Source organism: Pempheris klunzingeri, chromosome 15 (genome assembly GCF_042242105.1).
Source record: "Pempheris klunzingeri isolate RE-2024b chromosome 15, fPemKlu1.hap1, whole genome shotgun sequence".
In the NCBI taxonomy this organism is placed as follows: domain Eukaryota; kingdom Metazoa; phylum Chordata; class Actinopteri; order Acropomatiformes; family Pempheridae; genus Pempheris; species Pempheris klunzingeri.
This window is the reverse complement of record NC_092026.1, coordinates 18,850,418-18,870,220: the sequence shown is the minus strand read 5'-3', so window position 1 is coordinate 18,870,220 and position 19,803 is coordinate 18,850,418. Positions and strand designations below refer to the sequence as shown.

The 19,803-nt window shown below is 40.9% G+C and overlaps 1 protein-coding gene across 1 annotated transcript in view; it reads right to left on the bottom strand.

Moving 5' to 3' along the window:
- Positions 1 to 3,008: 3,008 nt before the first annotated feature.
- The window catches only part of LOC139213906 (neuropilin-1a-like), a 74,763-nt gene continuing 57,968 nt past the window's right edge, over positions 3,009 to 19,803 (bottom strand). The window contains exons 11-18 of the mRNA XM_070844606.1: positions 17,006 to 17,150; positions 14,165 to 14,347; positions 13,553 to 13,594; positions 10,772 to 10,909; positions 8,629 to 8,939; positions 7,766 to 7,862; positions 7,619 to 7,663; positions 3,009 to 6,783 (exon numbers count right to left, since the gene is read on the bottom strand). Coding sequence (XP_070700707.1) covers positions 6,509 to 6,783; positions 7,619 to 7,663; positions 7,766 to 7,862; positions 8,629 to 8,939; positions 10,772 to 10,909; positions 13,553 to 13,594; positions 14,165 to 14,347; positions 17,006 to 17,150 — 1,236 coding nt within the window. The 3' untranslated portion in view covers positions 3,009 to 6,508. The remainder of the gene's footprint in view (positions 6,784 to 7,618; positions 7,664 to 7,765; positions 7,863 to 8,628; positions 8,940 to 10,771; positions 10,910 to 13,552; positions 13,595 to 14,164; positions 14,348 to 17,005; positions 17,151 to 19,803) is intronic.

Here is a 19,803-nt window from a genome sequence, read left to right as displayed (position 1 = left end):
GGTGACGCTTTGTAACACTGATACAACAAATATAATATGATAATCAATCATTCTAATCAAACTCACCATATAAGTTGATGCTGAGCATCACTCTGCAGCGTCCCAGGTCAGAGCCGCACACATTAGCAGGTTATTTTGTTTATAGCTAAATTATTATCAGGCCTTCACAAAAAATATTATATGTGTGCATAATATGTTATTTGTGTTAATGCTATGTCTGTGTTAATTGAGTATTATTACATTGTAGCATTGCTGCTTCTTTTACTTACTCACTTTACTTACTTTGAGAATGTAAATACTACTGCTTGGTGCTTTTGAAACTATCATAGAGAAACAACCGCATGTTCCTGTGCTGTGTTTTCAGTGGTGCTGCGGTCAGCTTCCCCTCACCATCACTTCCTCTGTCATCTGAGAAAGCAGCCTCTTATACACTTCAGAGTTCTGGTGCCTATCAACAGGTACAACAGGTACAAAGACCTGGATGATACCAGATATATATGGCTAAATATTGGGACATGTGCACACAATGATGCACAAATCTTCAAGAATACTTTCATTTGAGCTACTGGAGCAGTCATATATGACATGGAGCCTTTGGTTTGAATATTTCACTCACTGTGAACATCATATAAGGAGCTGGAGCAAGCGGAGACAGAATATCGTATATATATATACTGTAAGCAAGTTTATAAAAAGATGAATTTGACAACCTTAAAGCTGCTTAAATAAACAAGGTAATAAATAAAGTGTTAAAATATAATAAAAATGTAACAGAGGGGTGCTTCACTCACACTAAAACATCTGAAAAGTAAAATAAACTTCACACAATATGTTAAAGATATTGATATGTGATAAAAATGAGTGTCTGAAAATATCTGCCTTTAGAATCAAACACATCAGCTGAACACATTTAACAAGTGAATAAACAAAGACATGTATAAATGTTGATACACGACTTGATAACTTCAAATTAATTTTTTTGTGAACCTCCATTGCTCCAAACTGGACAAACATTTTTTTAAAAGCCGCTCCCGTCTTTAAGGGCGAAGCAGCGAAGGAGCTGACTTCCCACATTTAGCCTCTATAATCGTTGTAAAATGTATGACGAGTATGTGGCAGCTGATGATGCCAGCTGGCCAAATGGCACATGGAGTCACCATCTCCGTTACACGTCTTTACACCAGCGCTCAAACTTCTTAACACATATCTCTGAAGGAGAGTCGGCTGAGTATCCATACCTGGGACAAACTCACACAGGAGACCAGAGGCTTTGCTAAAGGGCTGATCAGAGAGGAACACTTAAGACACACTTAGACTGTGTTCGCTGTGTTTTTCCATTTAAGATGTTCTGAATCAGTCTTATGGTGGACTTATAGGTCCACATCATGCAACTAATTTATCTCTATTCTTATTCCATGCCAGTCATTGCCAGATTACTTTGCTTTAAGCTTCTATGTGTTTTCATTTTGTTGAATACACAGTTCACACATGGTGAATGATGCCCAACTGATAATCCAGCTTTGATGCCAGAGGAGTTGTTAATTTATTGTTTGTCAAAATTGCAAACTAGTTGAGAAAAAGCCCTGATATGTTTAGTGTAGCTGTCTGTGTGCAGAGTCAGAGGAGGAGTGGTGAATGGTGGAGGCAAACATACTAAAGGTTTTGTTCATAATGTTAAAGGCACTGCACTACTTTCTGTCACATACCTATACTAAATGAATAATAGCTTCGCTTCATGAAGCGCGACTTTGTGGAGTCAGTTTGAGAAACATGCCTGCTCCTTTATGGCATCCACACAGACAGACTGTTGTATTCCCCAAGAAGTCGCTCCTGCTCGAGGGATGACTGCACTAAAACTCATACATAGCAAAAAAGCGTGACTGCAGACAGTGAAACCAGCAGGGTATGGGAAAGTGGTACAGGCACCAATTTGGGCAGGAAACCTCACCTAAACCAAAGCCACATGACTGAAGTTCACATGAGATCAGCCTGAGCACAATGTTGCTGTTTAATGTAGCTCATAAAACACTTCTCTGAGCTGGGGAAGACAGTTTTATGTGAAGTGTAATGCCTTTAGTCGGAGTCTCTGACACCAGCTGCTGCCACACATTAACACTTTGGGAGGCAACGCTGCCACTCTGTGGTCAAAGCATGACACAGCATGCAAAACGAGGGCCTGTCCACATTCAAGACTGTCTGAGGTTTTGCTTTGTCACATCAGTGGATTTCAACCTTTTCTCCCCGAGTGTGTGCAGTGAGTTCACACTGGAAAAGTGAGAAAATTAAAGGTCCTATATTCTGCTCCTTTTCCAATGTACACTACGTTTGGAGGTCCTCCCAGAAGGAGAACAGGTGCACATGGTTTGATGTTCAAAAAACATAATTTAATCAGACCTGCAGCCGTTTTCTGCACGCTCTGTTTCAACTTCACTCTCACCTTCGCCATCTTTGTGCTACTATGAACAGGTGTTGGCGAGGAAAAAAAACAATGGCAGACAGCGAGGAGGTCACATGGCTAACAGTTCCCCTTGTGACATCATAAAGGGAGCCAAATCTAAATAGCATTTCCACAGATGGAGCAGGAGAAACAGGGAAAATGGTCTTTTCCCATTGTTTGCTAGTCTGTAAGCACACCAGGGTCACATATTTATAATGAAAAGACATTAAAAAGTAAATTTTGCATAATATGAGACCTTAAAAAGTCAGTTTGCAGATTAAATTCATGTGATTATTGTGTGCTACCCACTCCTGCACAAAATATTCAAAGTAAATGTGAAAAGTGGTGGAAGCGGCAGAAGTTTTAGGTATTTCCAAAAACAGCAAAACAATCTGACAAAACACGGCTCATTCACAGCTGATCCGGAGCTTTCGACTGTATCACACGGCCTTCCTCAGCAGATGAGTTTTGCCCAGGTGTCACAGAATTGTTCAAGTCTCCACTTTGTGTCCACGATGGCGTTAAAACAGAACATTCTCTCTCCGAGGGAGGAAAGAAACAGTAGAGCAGCTTTTACTTAAAACATTTATTTGATCCAATTCTTTGGAATGTAATAGTCAATGATCAGAGTCTGAGACAACAGAGACGGATGAGTCTGGGCGCTGACCAGAGAGTCAAAGTACAAACTATACTTTTAGTCACTTAAGGCCTCACTGCTTTTCCATTTTTTTTACTTCCTTACTTCCTTTCTTGTTTTTTTCTGGATCTGAGACAGCAAAAATTACAGAAGCAGTATTGAAAATAAAACATTTTTTCTTGTCATACAAAGAAAAAAAAAAAAGAATAAAACAATGGCACGTACATCAGTGACAAAAACACAAGGTGATATTATACCAAGTAAATAAAACTGTTACGTTTCAAAGAGACGCATAGAAGCTTTTTCGAGAATGAAAAACATCTCTGTAAATTGTAGTTTTCAGAATCATAACATTGTCATCTGAAACTGTGTTAAAAAGACGCAACAATAACACTGTCCTGTCCTTCCTTCTTTCTCTCTTTTCATAAATCAACATCATAAACACAGATTTTTTTTTTTTTAAATATATCAGTGCAACATTTGTTCTCACATCGAGTGCTGCAGCATCCTTTCTTGTTTAAAGGGGAAGGAGCTTTACTGACGTCTGGCTGAAACATTACAGACACGTTCTGTCAGGCTCAAATTACATCTGGAGACCCATAATCCTGTTCTTGTTCTCTGGTTCTTTTTGCTGTAAACATACGCAGTTGATATTTTTCCAGACAAAACAGACAATTGAACCAGTGCAGCTCTTGAAAGTTAAAAATGAAACATCTCAACAGTCAGAGCAGCACCTTCATTTGATTGTTTGATTGGGAATGTTCTCTCAGTGATTGATTTGATTTCAACTGAACTGATTGAGGAGGTGAATTTCCTTTAAAGCAAAAATTAAAAAAAAAAAAGAGCACTAGTGTCTCTAAAGCTTCACCCTGAAGGAACGAATTGAGAACTGATGGTGTATCGACTACTAACGAACGGCCTCACTTCACATTGTGAGCTCACATGATGCTACATTAACAATGGGCTGATGTAGCTTCCACAGTGCAACAGGAAGCACACTGGGACAGACGCTGTTCTCCCAGTAGCCAGTGGCAGTGTGTCCATCTGTATGAAGATCATACCTGCTCGATGGCTTTTTAACCTTAGTCAGTAAAGTATTTGTCAGTTTCGCCCAGCATTCAGTAAGAAGTGTCCTCTTTATTATCACAGAGTGAACATACAACATCTGCTGGAGGCTGTCAGCGTTGTTCACCGACACCATTGAGTTTTAAGACTCAATCCTCCCACCTCTATGATGCTTCGACTGACTGAAGAGTATCACAGCACATTCAGCTACAGAAGCTAAAACACAACAAAGCAGTATTATCTGAACAGTGTTCATAAGGCTCGTCTTTTTCAGTTTTAACCAATTTTTCATTGAATTTCTTAAAAAACCGAACAAATGAATTCAGGCTGATTTTCCTCCAGTGAGTGTTATGTCCGCGCAGACTCTAAAGTTGTTGAAATTCATGCTGTCAGAGGGCACTGATCACTGCAGATTACAGGAAATAAGATCTTTTTGCAATGTTGACAGCTGGGGAAATGCTCCTGCAGATGGAGAGTGATGAGTGAAACGGGGAGAAAATGCAAATTAAGTTGCAGCAGAATGAAACGAGGAAACATACAAAAACAGAGACAGTTTCCTTGTTTAAAAGCCCAATTATCAGATTTTCTAACATCACATAGTAGATAATGAGCCCTACGAGTCTCTGCTCTGATTAGCTAGTAAACATCTCTGTGATATGAAAATGTGACGTAGTTGCGTGTGTTTTCAGGCCACCTTAAGCTCACATGTATAGAGGATGTAAGATCACCAGTGTTGCTACTTTTAGTCACCTGTTGGGGCTGTTCAACATCATTAAAGATACAAAGTTTTCTCCTCTGATAGTCAAAATAGGAAAAACAGTGACAGAGAGCACAGCATTGTCATTAAGTGTTCAATCCAGACAGTCAGCATTCAGAGCCTCCACATCCTGCCAGCTCAGAGAAAGATGCTGATGGACACTTGAAGTCTTTCTGATGGCTCTCTGGTTAAAGTCCTTTTGCGTTCCGTTCCGAAAAGTTAGCTGTTAGCAGTAAAAATATTCAAATCCCAATGATCCGTCCTTGTCGCGCTGTCTTCATCTTAGTTGTACTGAGGCTGTCTGTTTTACCCTGTACAAAAACATCACTTCCCATGAGGCTTTTCTTCATTGTTTCAAAGCCATTTCCATCGATGTGAAAAACCTTCCCGTTCCCAGAGCACAAACATTAACCAAACAACGACAAAACTGACAAAATGGCAACCAGACCACATTTTTTAAAAGAAACACAGACAAGAGTTTTGTGTCTCTGTCTGTGAACAATGTTCTGTACATTTACTGAATTTTGGAGTTTAGGGTGAGTTTGATAGCAAACACAGAAAGGATACTGCGGCACTGGTGTTTTTTTCTATAGAAAAGAGCGCTCAAATATATTAAAACCTATGTACAATATGTTGGATGTGTCATGTGCCATGAAAATGAGGCATTCAGAGCTCCTACACATTTTCCATTCTGAAATTCCTTAGTTTTTCCAAAGCTTTCGAAACCTAAACATTAACTGGTCTTCAGATCTACACCAACACACGTGATATTTGACAATACACTACAACACTAAAAATCTGTAGCTGTATGATCACAATCTGGAAAAGTACAAAATGAATTGATCTGGACTTTTCCACACGTTTGTGTAGGAACCCTGGACGGAACGCTAGCCGATGAGAAAACTACCAGCAGAAAAACAAGGCAACAGAAAAATTGGAGGAAAAAAAAAGGCACTGTTGGAACTGGACACAGGTCACGATGGTACCCGCCTTCAGACACACACACACACACGCACACACACACACACGAAAGAAAGATGCTTGCACTTCATGTATACAGATAAACATGAGCGTAATGCACATACAGTACACGCATACAGGTATACTCATTGACACACACACACACACACACACACACACTCTTAAATGCAGATGTACAGGTATATGAACGTGACACATGAGCACACACACTTTCACGCACACGCTCACACAGAATAGCAATTTTCACATACTCCTGTGACATCTGAAAAAAAAAAAAAAAAACTACAAAAACAAACAAAAAAACTTTTATCTTTCCATAAAAGTACACAAATTATACTTTCATCTGAATTGGTCTCAACACCAGCATGTGATTACATGAAATCAACAAAGCACGCCGAAAAACAAATAGAATCCTTAGTTTTCTTCTTTTTTTGCTGTACAGATTCTTTATACACAGTGCCCCCTACAGGTCAGTCCCTTCCACTGCCGCTCCTGAGAAAAAAAATTACATTGGCTCACTTTCAGCCCACCCTGCCGTCCCATTGGTGGCTTCAGCCCTGTGTTCCTCCCACTTGATTGGCTGCATCACGTGTCCATGCGGAGCCATCACAGCTCCGGCTCTCCTTTCCCCTCACGCCTCTGAATAGTTAGTCTGTCCGTTCATCTTGTCCTTCTTTAGCTTCACGCCGTCCACCAGCTCAAAGTTATAGTTTTCCAGGGCAGATAAGTTCCTGTCCGTCATGCTGCCCTGCGAGCAGGCGCAGTACAGGACGACGCCACAGATGGCGCCCAGGAAGACGCCCAGCGCGGACATGGCGATGATAGTGATGAGGATGGGGTCCAGGGTCTTCAGCATGTTGCCTGGGCCGCCGAGCTCGCTGGTCTCCTGAGAGCGAGAGTCTATCGCTGCAAGAGAGAGAGAAAAAGATGTTATAGTCTAGTCACATTCTGTTCAAATGACTAGTGATTACAGGCTTAAAGGACCACGCTGGTGGTTTTACATGTTCTGGATCATAAAGTACAACAAGCAGCCTTATCCAGAAATGACCAAACTTCTTCCTTTCACAACATCCGTGAATGTGAATGTTGTGTTTTTTTTGGTAGCAGACTCTTAAATCTTGGATGTCAGATTGTCTGTGAACACACCACAACTGCAACTTCAACACGGTCTGAAATGCTTTAACATTTTCAGAAAAGGTCAACTGTTTGTTGCAATATACTGCCTATCTCAAGAAAGTTTCAGATCTGTGCAAGTTAAAATGAGTAGTGAAGAGAAGGGAAGTGAGAGGAAACTGCCTGGAAGATAGGAAACCAAAACAAAATGATTTTGGTCTACGCTTTGGATAATTGGTCAGTAGTAATCTTATGTAGTTAATTTCCTAAAACATGGACAAAACATGGAAATGCACTAGCATTGGTCCTTTGAGATGTCCAAACACATAAATAGTATGTGACTCAGAGATTTTGCAAGGACGTACAATATTAAGTTTTTACTTTTTTGGAAGAGTCAGACAAGATTTTTCATAGAGTGAAGAAACTTGTAGATGGCGAACACAACTGTGACCCTTCCGACTCTTACTCTGGCATCAATTTAATGTTTTTCATTGTCATCCAAAGAACTATTTGTGTGACTTTTTTGCACACACCACAGGCACAGAAAGTCTGTGGAGAACGTGTCCCCTAAGAACGTGACCAAAACGAACACACCGACACTGCAATGACTAAACTGGAGGCTGCTTACGTAGCATGACGATCTCAGTTGGCGGAGATGTAGGAGCTTCGGGATCTGGAGGGAAAGAAACAGCCTCCGTTAGATTAGATAGAATACCGATACCCGTGAACAGTATACATTCGGTTTAACAAGAATAATAAACAATTCGGTACTCACCCTTGCAGTCCTCAGCACTGAGGCCATCCAAGATCTGGATGTTGTCCACTGCTATGTGACCTGCACTGCGTCTGTCTGCGACACCTTCCACAACCACCTACGGGTGACAACACACAGTCAGTCACATAGAGATGGGTAGATAGATACACAGCTGAAAAAAACCACGACAAACCAACCAAAATGTAGCTTTAAAGAAAATATTTAAAGGTGCGATACGCAACTTGTTGAAATCCCTCATGAGTTGTTTATTTGTTGCATCCTGTCACCTTTACTTTTAACTCTGATAAAGGCCTGAAATACCAACAAAAATATATCTCCTGTCATTACTGTCCATCCATCCACATACAATACATATCCTATACAAGCGAATCCTGCTCAGGGTCAAGGAGGCTGAGCCCTTTACCAGCACGCATTGTGCCAGAGGCAGGGGCCACCCAAAAATGGTGATGAAAGTTCCTGTTTTACAGTTTCAACTAACATGTATGACTGTGGGAGGAGAGAACAAAACCAAGACCAAACTGACCGGCCAGGCCTCACTGTGCCCTCTCAGAGCTTTTTATATTTTCATCACAATTTTCTTGGTTTTGCCATCTCTGTCTGTAATACATGTGGAGGCTTTACAGATGTTGTTTAGGACAGTTTTAGTCTTAGAACAGCACATCTGTGCGCTCTGAGACCAAAACTGTCCAACCTGAGAAGGAGGGATCTAGAAATAACAATAAACTTTTGTGCTACAAATAGAAAGCTGCAATTAATCACACTGACAAATCATTTCTAGTCATTTTTATTCTACAAAAGGAAAAATTAATTTAAATGAAAGTCCCCTAAACCTTTTATGTTGTATATCCAGGACTCTGTATTACCTGATATGAAGCACTCGAGTGTGGCAGTAAAATTCGCCTCTCCCTCCACCGGCTGCCCTGGTGGCCGCTGACCGTCCACAGGATCTGCCCCCCCTCCGCCTCCCTCCTTTGCTTGATGTGAAGTGCTCCCGCGTGTTCACCGAACATGTGATACCAGAAGGACATGCACAGGTCGGCGTCCGGTGCTGTGATGGGCAGGCTGGCCAACCTCGCCACCCTCACCTCTTCATCCTCATCCTCCTCATCCTCTCCAGTCTTGCTCGGTGCGTCTGTGTCTCTCAGCTGCATGTAGATGAAGTTCCCCGGCCCGCCTGCAGGGGGCAGCACAAGACAAGGTAAGAAACTGCTGTGTGTTGTTAAAGGGCTCCTGACAGCGTGTAAACACATTACTGCAGATATTTTCCACCTATAAAGACTCAAATGTACCATCATTTCAAAGTAAGACCTTAAAGAATGCAAAAACTACAGTCAGTAATGCTGTTTCCTTTACATGAAAAAAAAAACAAACAGGCATTAATATGACTGATATGAAGCTCTTTTGTTTCAGTGGAAGGTTTCCAAAGCCATCAACGGTTCATTGTGAATCCACTTTACTGAATTCCATTGATTGCTTCATGCAAATGTCTGCTCTGGTTCTTTCATGAAATAAATACTTCATAATAGCTGCATACTTGTCTAGTATTAAGCTTCATGCACTCCCACAGACGTCAGATTCAAGGACTTCACAGGGTTTTCGGTGAAAACAAAGCACTCAATATCAACATGCTTCAGAAGAAGATATGACTTCAATCTCAAAGGGCTCATTTTTTACGTGTGATCTGGTTAAGTCAAGAAATCAAGGTGAAACCATTCATTTTAGAGCTGCTGCCGTCTCCACGGAAACATCCATCACAGGAGGCTTGAAAGGAGAGAGGGCCAGAGAGCTGTATTCTTAAAAAAGTCAAGTTTTTCAGGGCCGTCCATTCACTCCAAAATGTTCTGAGGATCAAAGCATCTGCAAATTCTGCTCCGTGCTATTCAGCGCTGACTTTACAGCATGTTCACAGACAGTTATGAATAGAGTTCAGTTTCTTTGAATTTCTTTGCAGTGCTGTTGATGTTTTTAGATGTTTTAGAATCACTGTTTTGGATTGACAGCTCTTGCGTGACTGTATTAGACAGTTTTGGCATGAGTGATATCATGATGATTGATTTCTTGCATATTTTTTGAGCCATTTGTGATATGCTGTTTGTCTGTAACTCTTTGTTATTGCTGCCTATGTTGACCAGGACTCTCCAATTAAGGTTTTTGTAGTTAAATACAGAAAACATTGTTGTCTTTGCTTATTAGTGGCAAGACAATGTTGTGTTCTAAGTTCAGCCAAAGGTTAAATTCATTCATCCATATAAGACATGTAAATTACAATGCTCCCAACCAACCATCACTGATGACCAGACAATAACAACCCACAAAAAACACGGATCAAAACACATTAAATCTGAAAAGGAACAACAAAAACAGTCTGAAGCTGATTTGAAAGCTCAGGGAAACGTCCTATAAAACACTATTTTTGGAAGGGATGTCTCATTATTATTCCAGCATGTCTTTGATTTTAATCTGAGTTTGTCCTGTAAAACATGCTCATGTCCACATGGTTCTGGCCCTACTTACCTTTATTGCCAATGTTAACTAGCCCACTCTGAATGACCGTCCCTGTATGTCTTTAGTGCTTTTGTCCAGGGAAGCCCCCATCAACATGGACTCACTTAGTTATCTGCCTTTGTCTTTGGTCTGACCATTTGAGTGGCTCCAGACACCACAACTTTGTGACAGTTTTCCATGTTCACAAACTCTTTGTCCTTCTCAGTTGGAATAAGGTTATGTGTCCAACGGGAATTTCATACTACATCGTTGGCATCTTTTCCTCATATTTAAAAAAAAAAAAGTACTGTTGTGAAATCCCTGCAGAACAGAGTGTAGCGTGTTATTTAAAGCTTACAGTAGATGAAAATATTTCCTCTTATAGCAAAAGAGGTTCAGACAGGCTTTCAACAGCTGCAGTGTAACATGGAGAGCCACAGAGTGCTCTCCCAAAGCATCTGTCGAGTGGTGCGGGTTAAAAAAAACCCCCCTCCAACACAAAGGTGAACACACGGCTCCTACCTGTGTGGTCGAGGGTCGGTCCTCTGTGGACCACAGAGGCCCCGTTGGTCTGGATGAGCCACTCAGCCCCCGTCCCGGTCTCTCTGGTCCAGCCGCAGAACGACGAGAAGTCAAAGTTGCAGGCGAACCACACGTATGCTGCAACAAAGAGAAAGGAGCAGTGAGTATGTTGATGAAGGAGGTTTCACATTTAGATGTTTCATGGCTGTGCAACCTATGGAAAATATCCAGAAATCCAATTAAATGATCCTAGAAGTATTAGCTGCTAGACTCAGTCCTTAAAGGCAGCTGTGGTAAACAGTTCTCCGTTTTAAAGGCCAAAAACTATGATCATGTACGGTGTTCACCCACAAAATTGGCTTCAGCTTAAAGGGGGAGAGGAAGCAGCCTGAAGGGGGAAAAAAAACTGCAAGTCTTGTAACATCAATATTAGAAAGCTGTTCCTGCTGTATTGTACACACAGTATAAATTGTATAGCTTGTGGAAAACACATTGCGCCTAACAAAAGGTTTGTGCTGATGGAATGGGGTGAGAAAGACGGTTGTAATTGTACACGTCGTACAACGCCACAGGGCGAGTCCTCCGCAGTGGAACACAGGAACTAAGACGTCACCACTGATAGAAAACAGCGGCAACACGTACATATGTTTGGGATCAGGACATCAAGAGAGGGAGAGGGAGAGAGAGAGAGAGTCAGAGAGGAGTGGAGAGACGGTCCGCAGAGAAAGGCGTGGTGCCACCAACATACGGATGTGGCCCCCTGAGAAAAAACCCCAAACAGAAAAAAGCCCCACTACATGTTGCTGCCTCCTTTCTGCCTGTGCCAGCAGTCGACTGGCGGCAGCGGTTCACCGCAGCATCCAAACGAAGCCAGAAATCTCTGAACACTGGACATGTTGTTTCTGAGAGGCTAATAAGATGCAGAGATGACGGTGGAGCTGGTGCACCCCCTCCAACCTCAAGCTGTCTTCACGCGATGCTTCGACTCGGCTAATTGAGACCCGAGAGGCCTTTATTCTCTCTCTCTCTCCCTCTCCGGCTCTCGCTACACCTTGCTCCACTCCTGTCTCTCACCTTCACTCTCCCTTTCTCTGTTTGCCTCTACAGTACCTCTTCATTCCTCTTCACCCTCCTCCTTTCTCATCTCTACTCATTCCTCTGTTTTTCCACCTTTCTGCCAACTCATCCCTCTCCTTCGTCGGCTGGCGCTTTACTCCAGATGAACTGGATGCGCCATATTCACGAGGGAGAATAAACTGTGACAAGGCGCTGAGATGTTCATGCAGAAAATAAATTGAGGTGAAAAAAAAAAAAAATCAAAGTCCTGCTTTTGGCTTTAAATAAGGAGTGAGTGCAGGCTCACCAACCTCACCGACCTGTGATTGGTCTAAAATGCCTTTGGGCACATGTGTCTAATGTTTTCCTCCAACTGCTGCACCCACTTTCATACAGTACAGTTTGAAGCTCAAATGCCCTGAGCTGCTTTCACTTTGTTTCTTGATCACAATAATGTAGAAGGCTGGTCGAAGATAAATCTGAAGATGATTACAGGAATAAGAAAAAAATGATATATATTGTATATTTTTGCTACATAAATTATGTTAAACTTCAATTTTTTTGCTTTTACTCCCTGTGAAATGATGGATATCTTCACAACTAAAGCCAAAATGATTAGTAACCACTGACATATTTTAGTCTAATGTGTATTTTTTTGACAACTGACAGGTTTGCTGCTACATGTAGGTAAATAAAAGGATAAAATAACCATCTGTGATTGATAATTTGCTTCAGTTTTACTATTCTAGCTGCTTTTTCCTGCTCTATTAATGTTTGCCTTTTTTGGTTTCTGACTTTCTTTGCCTCGCATCACATATTGAGGGATCACACGACTTCTTAAGAGTAAAATTGAATCACTTTTCAAGCATTTTCAAGGTTTCTAAACAAACGTTTCCAGACTTTCAAAGCATTTATCACCACATCTAAATTGTTACAATAACTTCAACTTGAAATAAAATACAGAAATCCATCATACCCACAGCAATCATTGTATTTGTCACTTTGTTCATTTTACCAGCTGTTCATATTAACTTTGATTATATGTTTTCATCATGATTATTGAAGGTTTGCTAGAGTTTACATGAGTGATTACGTAGAAGAAACACAAAGTTATGTCAAGGAGTTTATTCAAATTCAAGCCTTTTCCAAACCTTAAAAACATGGTAAAAATCAAATATTGTATAAGACTTTGCATGCACCCTGTATATTTATCCCCGTTTTCTTTTCTATTCAATCTAACTTGATTTCGAGTCATGACTGATGAAAAAACATTATAAAAACAACGCAGATGCACTTTAGAGCAAATCTATCAACATCCCTCCCTGCTGCTCCCTGCTTCACCTCTCTGCAGCCCGGCCGGCTGAGCCACACTGGGCTAAAGCCTCATTTGTGAACTGGGGCAGGAAAAAAGGCCATTTACTCCCAAGGAAGTCAGTTTCATTGTTCCTTGTGACCACAGTTGGTTCTGTTGGTGACACTGAATGATGGGACCATTGGCTGAATTCATGCACAGAGCTGGCACATTTACTTGTACATCTGCCTGTAAAATGGTTCACCTTGTCTCAAAAGTTCAGAGAGGAGAAGAGGGCACAATGAGAGAGAGACGATGAGAAAACTAATTTAAAAAAGCACGGCGAAGGGTGAGTATATGCGAAGAAGAGGAGGGGGAATAGATGAAAAATGAGGAGAGTAAACATGGAGGCAGATTGCGGCGGACATCCTCACCTGGTATGAAGTCCGTGATGGGGTCGGCTGCTGTGGTGCCTCCTGCCAAAGACAGATGGGAGAGTCAGGGTGAGGTCAAAGGGCAGGTGGTTTGGTCCCACCCACACAGATGCCAACACACACTCAACACACCACGGTTTAGGAGAAATCAATACAAAGCTTTCAAGTCGGGATTCACGGCAGTTCAGAAAATATTTGTGGAAAAAACAACTCCAGAGCATGCAGTGAAGCAGATAACTTATGACAGTAAAAGGGAAGATAAAGGAGAATTTTAAACGTGGATGGGACAGTAGATTTTTTCCTCTGCTTACAAATTCTACACAAATTCAAGAAAAATACAGAGAGAAGGGAAGATAAGGGAGAATTTTTTAGGTTATTAGTCCACTGAGTTTCCCTTCTGTCATCATGGTCATCATCATGGTAGACGTGAGACAGATGAGCGCTACGAGATGAAGGAGGAGGACGGCAATCAAGAGTGTCAGTTTTGTCTTTTATAGGTTTACTTAGTTTCTTGGGCGTTCTACATAAATAAAAACAGAAACCCAGGCATGGAGGAGGGTATGAATATAACAAAAGGAACATGGAGGAATGGGTAACAAGGAGTCTTGTTACCTGGTGCCGTGTCGTAGTCATCAGGCGCTTCGGTCTCGCTGCCACAGTCCAGCTGTCCCTCCTCACAGTCTGTGGCCGGGGTCGTGCCGGGGATGGTGATCGGGGCTGTGGTGGTTGCTCCAAACGTAGTCATGGGAAGTGTGGACGCCATGGGTGTGGTGGGAAGGGCTGTGGTTGTAATGTCTGAATAGGCGGACGGATAAAAAGACAGTTTGCCTGACATCAGATTTCTTACAGTTACAACTTTTCCAGGAACCCAAGAACATTTCTAGAAGCTCAATAACTTTTACTTCCCTCTCAACAGGAGGAACCGGGGTCTGAAATTAGTTGGTGCCTGGGACTTTTTGGTCTGAAGTGCCACAATATGTAGCACAAATATGAAACCAAGAACTAATTTCTTAAAGATAATTAAGATTTGCTAAAATGTAGGGACTTGTATCACCACAGCACGACATGTACAAAAACAAAGTTTAGCCAAATTTAAGAGGATTCAAGGCATTGTAATAACAGTTGAAGCTTAGTAAGACATTTGGTTTCGCATTATTTATGCAAAATAATTGTGACTCACTTGTGACACGAGATATTGGGTTGAACACCAGACACTCACTGACAATCCTGCAAAACTAAAGTGTCTCAATTTTTCTCTTGTTTCCCATCACGGTCTAAAGTAATAATGACAGAAACTCTTGTATCTTGTTAAATTATACCATACAGTCAGTGTCTGGTGATGTGATGTTATGGAAATGAAGCAAATTGAACTTGAATTAGCATATGTAGGCTATGTAAAAATCACAGATGGGCTGCATGTAATTAAACTTTGTAAGGAAGCATGTTTGCAACATTTTGAGTGGGATGGTGGTCTGCTCTCACAACAGCGTGGATGTAAGTAGATGATTTAACTCAAAGCTTGAAGCGGCATCAGCATCGACAAAAAAAAAAAAAAAAGATCTCCAGGCGTATTGTGAGGCTGTTAGATCCTTTGTGAGCTGCTGTTGGCATCTCGATGTTTTTATGGAAACAGGAAGAGACTTATTCACGCAACACGGCTCTTAGATTACTCAACGGCAACACGTTTTGAGAAGGAGCTGTTAAATAAATGCGCATGAATGCTGGTTAATTGATCTTACATCCAGCACCTTATATTAAAAAGCCTTTTAATATCATCTGTAGTACATTTAGATTAGTCAACAGCATGAAATCAGTTTGTTTGGATGTTAAGAGCACTTGAGGTCAAAGCTTTATCATTACGTACATTAATGACGAGATAAAGTGCCTCAGTGAGCACCAAGGTACAACAAGGATATGATTTGGATAATTGGACACGATTGCTAATGTGTGTGTTGGAGTGTGTGGGAAGATGAATGTTTGTCTGTATGTGTGTGTGTCTGTATATGCATCTGTGTGCCTCTTGAGAATGTGTGGTTTTAAGTGTGTGCATAACGTATGCGAGTGTGTATGTGCTCTTAATGATTATGGATATAAGGTGTATTAAAGGACTGTTTCTTGTAGTTTTCTTTGGACAACTACACACTTTTGTTTTGCATGTGGACTGATTGACCTTTATTGGACTTTAGTGAAGGAGCAGGGTTACATTTATTTATATACTTACATATATTTGCACTAAAAAAAAAAAAAAAAAAAAAAAAAGCCTGCGTCAGTGCTGCTATTTTATCCATATGAACAGCTCTACAACCCATTAGCTGCCCGTCTACTGTTGCATTCTGTGTGCTGCTTCTCAGCTTTCAACTTTTCAATTAACTTTACAGTATAGATGCACAGAAAAACAATTTTGAAACACGACCTCTAAGTTTTCAGGGGCTCTTATGAGTTAATTAACAGACCCAAGACCTCCTACAGATCCCTTTAATCTCACAAAGTTTAAGTTTCCAGCTTTCTGTCCTACTTGCTCGCCTCATCTTTCTCATCTTCTTGTCTGTCCCGCCCTTACTCCATCCTCTTCTCTACCTCCGTCTTGTGTTCTCTCTCTCTCTCTCACTCACTCACACACTCACACGCCCTTCTCTCATCGTCTCTTCAGCAATCTCGCCTGCTTTGGCTGATCCTTATCGTTCTCCCTACAGGGCAACTAGATACGCCAGAGAGCCTCCCTCCTCCCTTCATCTGTTCCTCCCTCACCCACTGTGGGAGGTCGAGCCCTCCTCTCTCTCTCACACGCACGCACCATGCAGCTCTGACCACTGCAGCAGTAGAGATAGTAGCCTGCCGTGGAATGCGTCAGCCTTTCATCAGCTCTCTCTGACTCTCTCATTAAGCTGCAGATAAGCAGCCTGAAGTGTAAGCAGTTCACTGTTTGATGACTGATTGCTTGTTACACTGATGCAAAAGTGTCCAAAAGGGCTGTTTGCATGTTGACCTTTTTCCTAAAAGTTTGGCCACCTGTGACCAGCGGTGGAAAGTAACTCAGTATGTTTATTCAAGTACTGGGTTACTTAACATGAGTATTTTGATTTCATGCTACTTCTACTTCTACTCTTCTATATAATAAGCCTATAAAATACAATGCATTGTTATATAGTGAGTTAAACAATATAAAAGGTGAATACAATTAGCTCTACTGCAGCCAGCTACAGCGCTCAAATGCATCTTACATGTGACTGCATTGATAATGTTAATCTAATAGTATAAAATGTAACAACAGTCCATTTTCACTGCATAGTAAGTACTTTTTCTTTTTGTCGTTTATTGATAATACTTAGATACTTTTACTGAAGATTTCAAATGGAGTTGTAACAGAATATTTTTTAAAATTGTGGTACTGAGACCTTAAGTACATTTTTAAATGGGATCTCTGCAGACACTATGTTAGTAAACAGGACTCACCTTCCATTTCACAGCCCAGCAGCTCCAGTCGGAGGCCCAGGCCCTCGTTGGTGGCTCGCTCCGGGTAGATCCTGAAGAAACGGGTCAGGAAGGGACCCACTGACCTCAGCTCTGGGGTGTCGTGATTCTGATTCCCGATGAATATCTGAGACAGACAGAGACAGAGAAACATGTCCGAGCCTGATGAGAATAAGCCAATTAAAGATCTAAAGATGAGTTACATGTTTTTAACAAAGGGTTTAACATTGAACTAACTGTGTGATTTAGGTTTTAAGGAGGAGTAATGAGGTCTGAAAGTAACGCTGACAAACTCAAATTTCTAGCTCTGTATCAGAAAAACAGTGTTTCAGAGATGCTTACAAATGTCACAAACTTTTGAGATCTTTCTGATGTAAGTTAGAATGACTTTTCAGACCAGTTTTGCTAATTAAATGAAAGTGAAACTACAAAAAGAATCTAAAATGTAATAAAATGTAATCTAAAAATAATCTTCTATCAGATGAGAGATCAGCAAAGCTTTGCAATGTAATTTTATTCCATATTTCCAATGAATTCTGAAGCCCCGAAGGTTTTTTTTTTCTTTTTTTTTCGATCATCAGACAGACAGTCATTGCATTGTAAATCCCATCCACAGTGCCGAACAAACATAAAACAAACAATAATGTATACTGTTCTAAAGTAAGCCTGCTCCTGGTCAAGAATTGGTCAGTTTAATAAGAAGCTGAGACAAAATGAAAGGAGGAAACAAAGGAAAGAGGCAGGAAATCAGAACCAGAGTCCATCCTTTCATAAGTCCGACATGGAAACAACACAGATGAAAATGGTTTCCGTCACACTGGGAGCCAAGTGGTGGGACACCAAACACCAAAAGCACTCCTGCCTGTCTGAGCGCTGAGGTTTCCTTTAGCTTGATTTATCAAAGGGCTGCAGTGTGGCATTATGGGTGTAGCTCGGATGTGACTGTGTGCACAAAAGGCAGAATTTTAAAGAAAACACCCCGATTTGAGTCAGCGTGGGAACAGAAAATACACAGACGTTATTCTCTTTCTCCTGAGTAGAGTTACTGTGGTGCATGCTGGCAGCTGAGCTGATCACCTTTGTTGAGGAAATGAGGAAACATTGATGTCCCTCAGGTCAATGCTATATGCTAACACAATGACAAACGCAGCTGTTTTGATGCATTATTTATTAGTGTGTGTGCCCACTGCACTGTTCTGTCTTGTCCATTAGCTTTTCAATGCTCCTTTGAACATGCTGGCTTTATACAATATGTGTTTTTATTAGCTTTCACTCACCGTTGGCACTGCACATCACAGACATTTAACATGAAATTTAACTTCAAACATGTACACAAGCAAGTTGTTCTTAATATGGTGAAAAATTGGGCCTTTTACTTTTTGTACTAGTGGTGATTAAAATAACCCATCCCACTTTGCAACTATATAATAAATGAATAATTCATTCATATTTTTCAGGATTTAAATGGAGCTTTTCAACATTTTTGCTTAAATGAGTGGTATTCCAGTTTGTACTCAGTTAGTACATATTTCTAATGCATTCAGTCATACATTGCTGTTTCTGTGCCAAAACCACATTGATAAATGAATTAATAAATGTTAAGAACACAGCAGTGTTTCAGTGTTAATGCACTTCATACCCCAAACATGCATAATTACTGCGCAGTTGACAGTTGATCTACTGTTGTGGGCATAAATAATAAAATCAATGATATAAATAACAAAATTAGCCTGAATGAAGCTCCAAATTAAACCTGGATAAGTCAGCATGAGTGAACAATTATCACAGTTTAAGATTTATGAAACTACAGCTTTGGATTCGTATTTTCTCATACTGTGTTACTGTTCTATATAAAACACAAGTGTCCCTTTTCAAAGAATGGTGTTTGATGCTTAGGTAAGATATCAGGCCAGGCTCCCGCTGTGTATAAGCACTCATGTTTATGCATGAGCATATACAGTATGTACAGTTTGAGCCAAAGCATGTATAAATGCATGTACCGTACCAGGCAGGGCGTCACTGAGCCTTCCTGCCTCGTCTTTTGAAGAGGTTTTATAAAAAGACACAGGAAACAGAGCAGAGAGGCAGGGTGAAGGAACAGAAGAGCATCTAGATCTCCGTCTGCAGTAAATCAGCAGGAGCGTGATGGCTAAACTCGTCCTCCGCCCTGCCATCTGGAACACATAGAGGAGGGTGTCGCACCAACAGGGACGGCCGAGGAGAGGAAGTGGGGTCTTGAAAGCAATGACATGAATTTCCTCTTGAGGATCAAAGTAGCCTAACTCAAATCACCAAGAAGGGCTAGGAACCAAGACTAAGACATGGTGGGATCTAATATTTTTAGGACTGAGAAAATAAAAAAAATCTGTTCCCATTTTTTGTGTCTTCCTAGTAGTACAACTGTGATGTTCTCATTTAAAAAAAAATCTTTTCTCTATATTATATACTAAACACTTGTCCAGTCAGTGTGGAAGTTACTGCTAATTTTCTCCACGACAATCCTTCTTCTGTTTATTCTGAACCTGCATCTCACAGCTCACAGCACATCTCAGCTGTGAGATGCAGGTTCACTTTCTTATATAGAGGTAGTGGAAAATGGCTTCAGATGAATGGTTGTAAAGAAGAACAGTATTTATCAGTTTTATTGTGACATTAATGGCTAAAATTGCTCTCATATATTCACTATATGTTATTTACAGGTGAGCAAGTAGCTTTGTTTCAGAAGAGATGGAGCACAATGAAATGAGGCTCTTTAATCAAAACGGATTATTTTGCTCGTA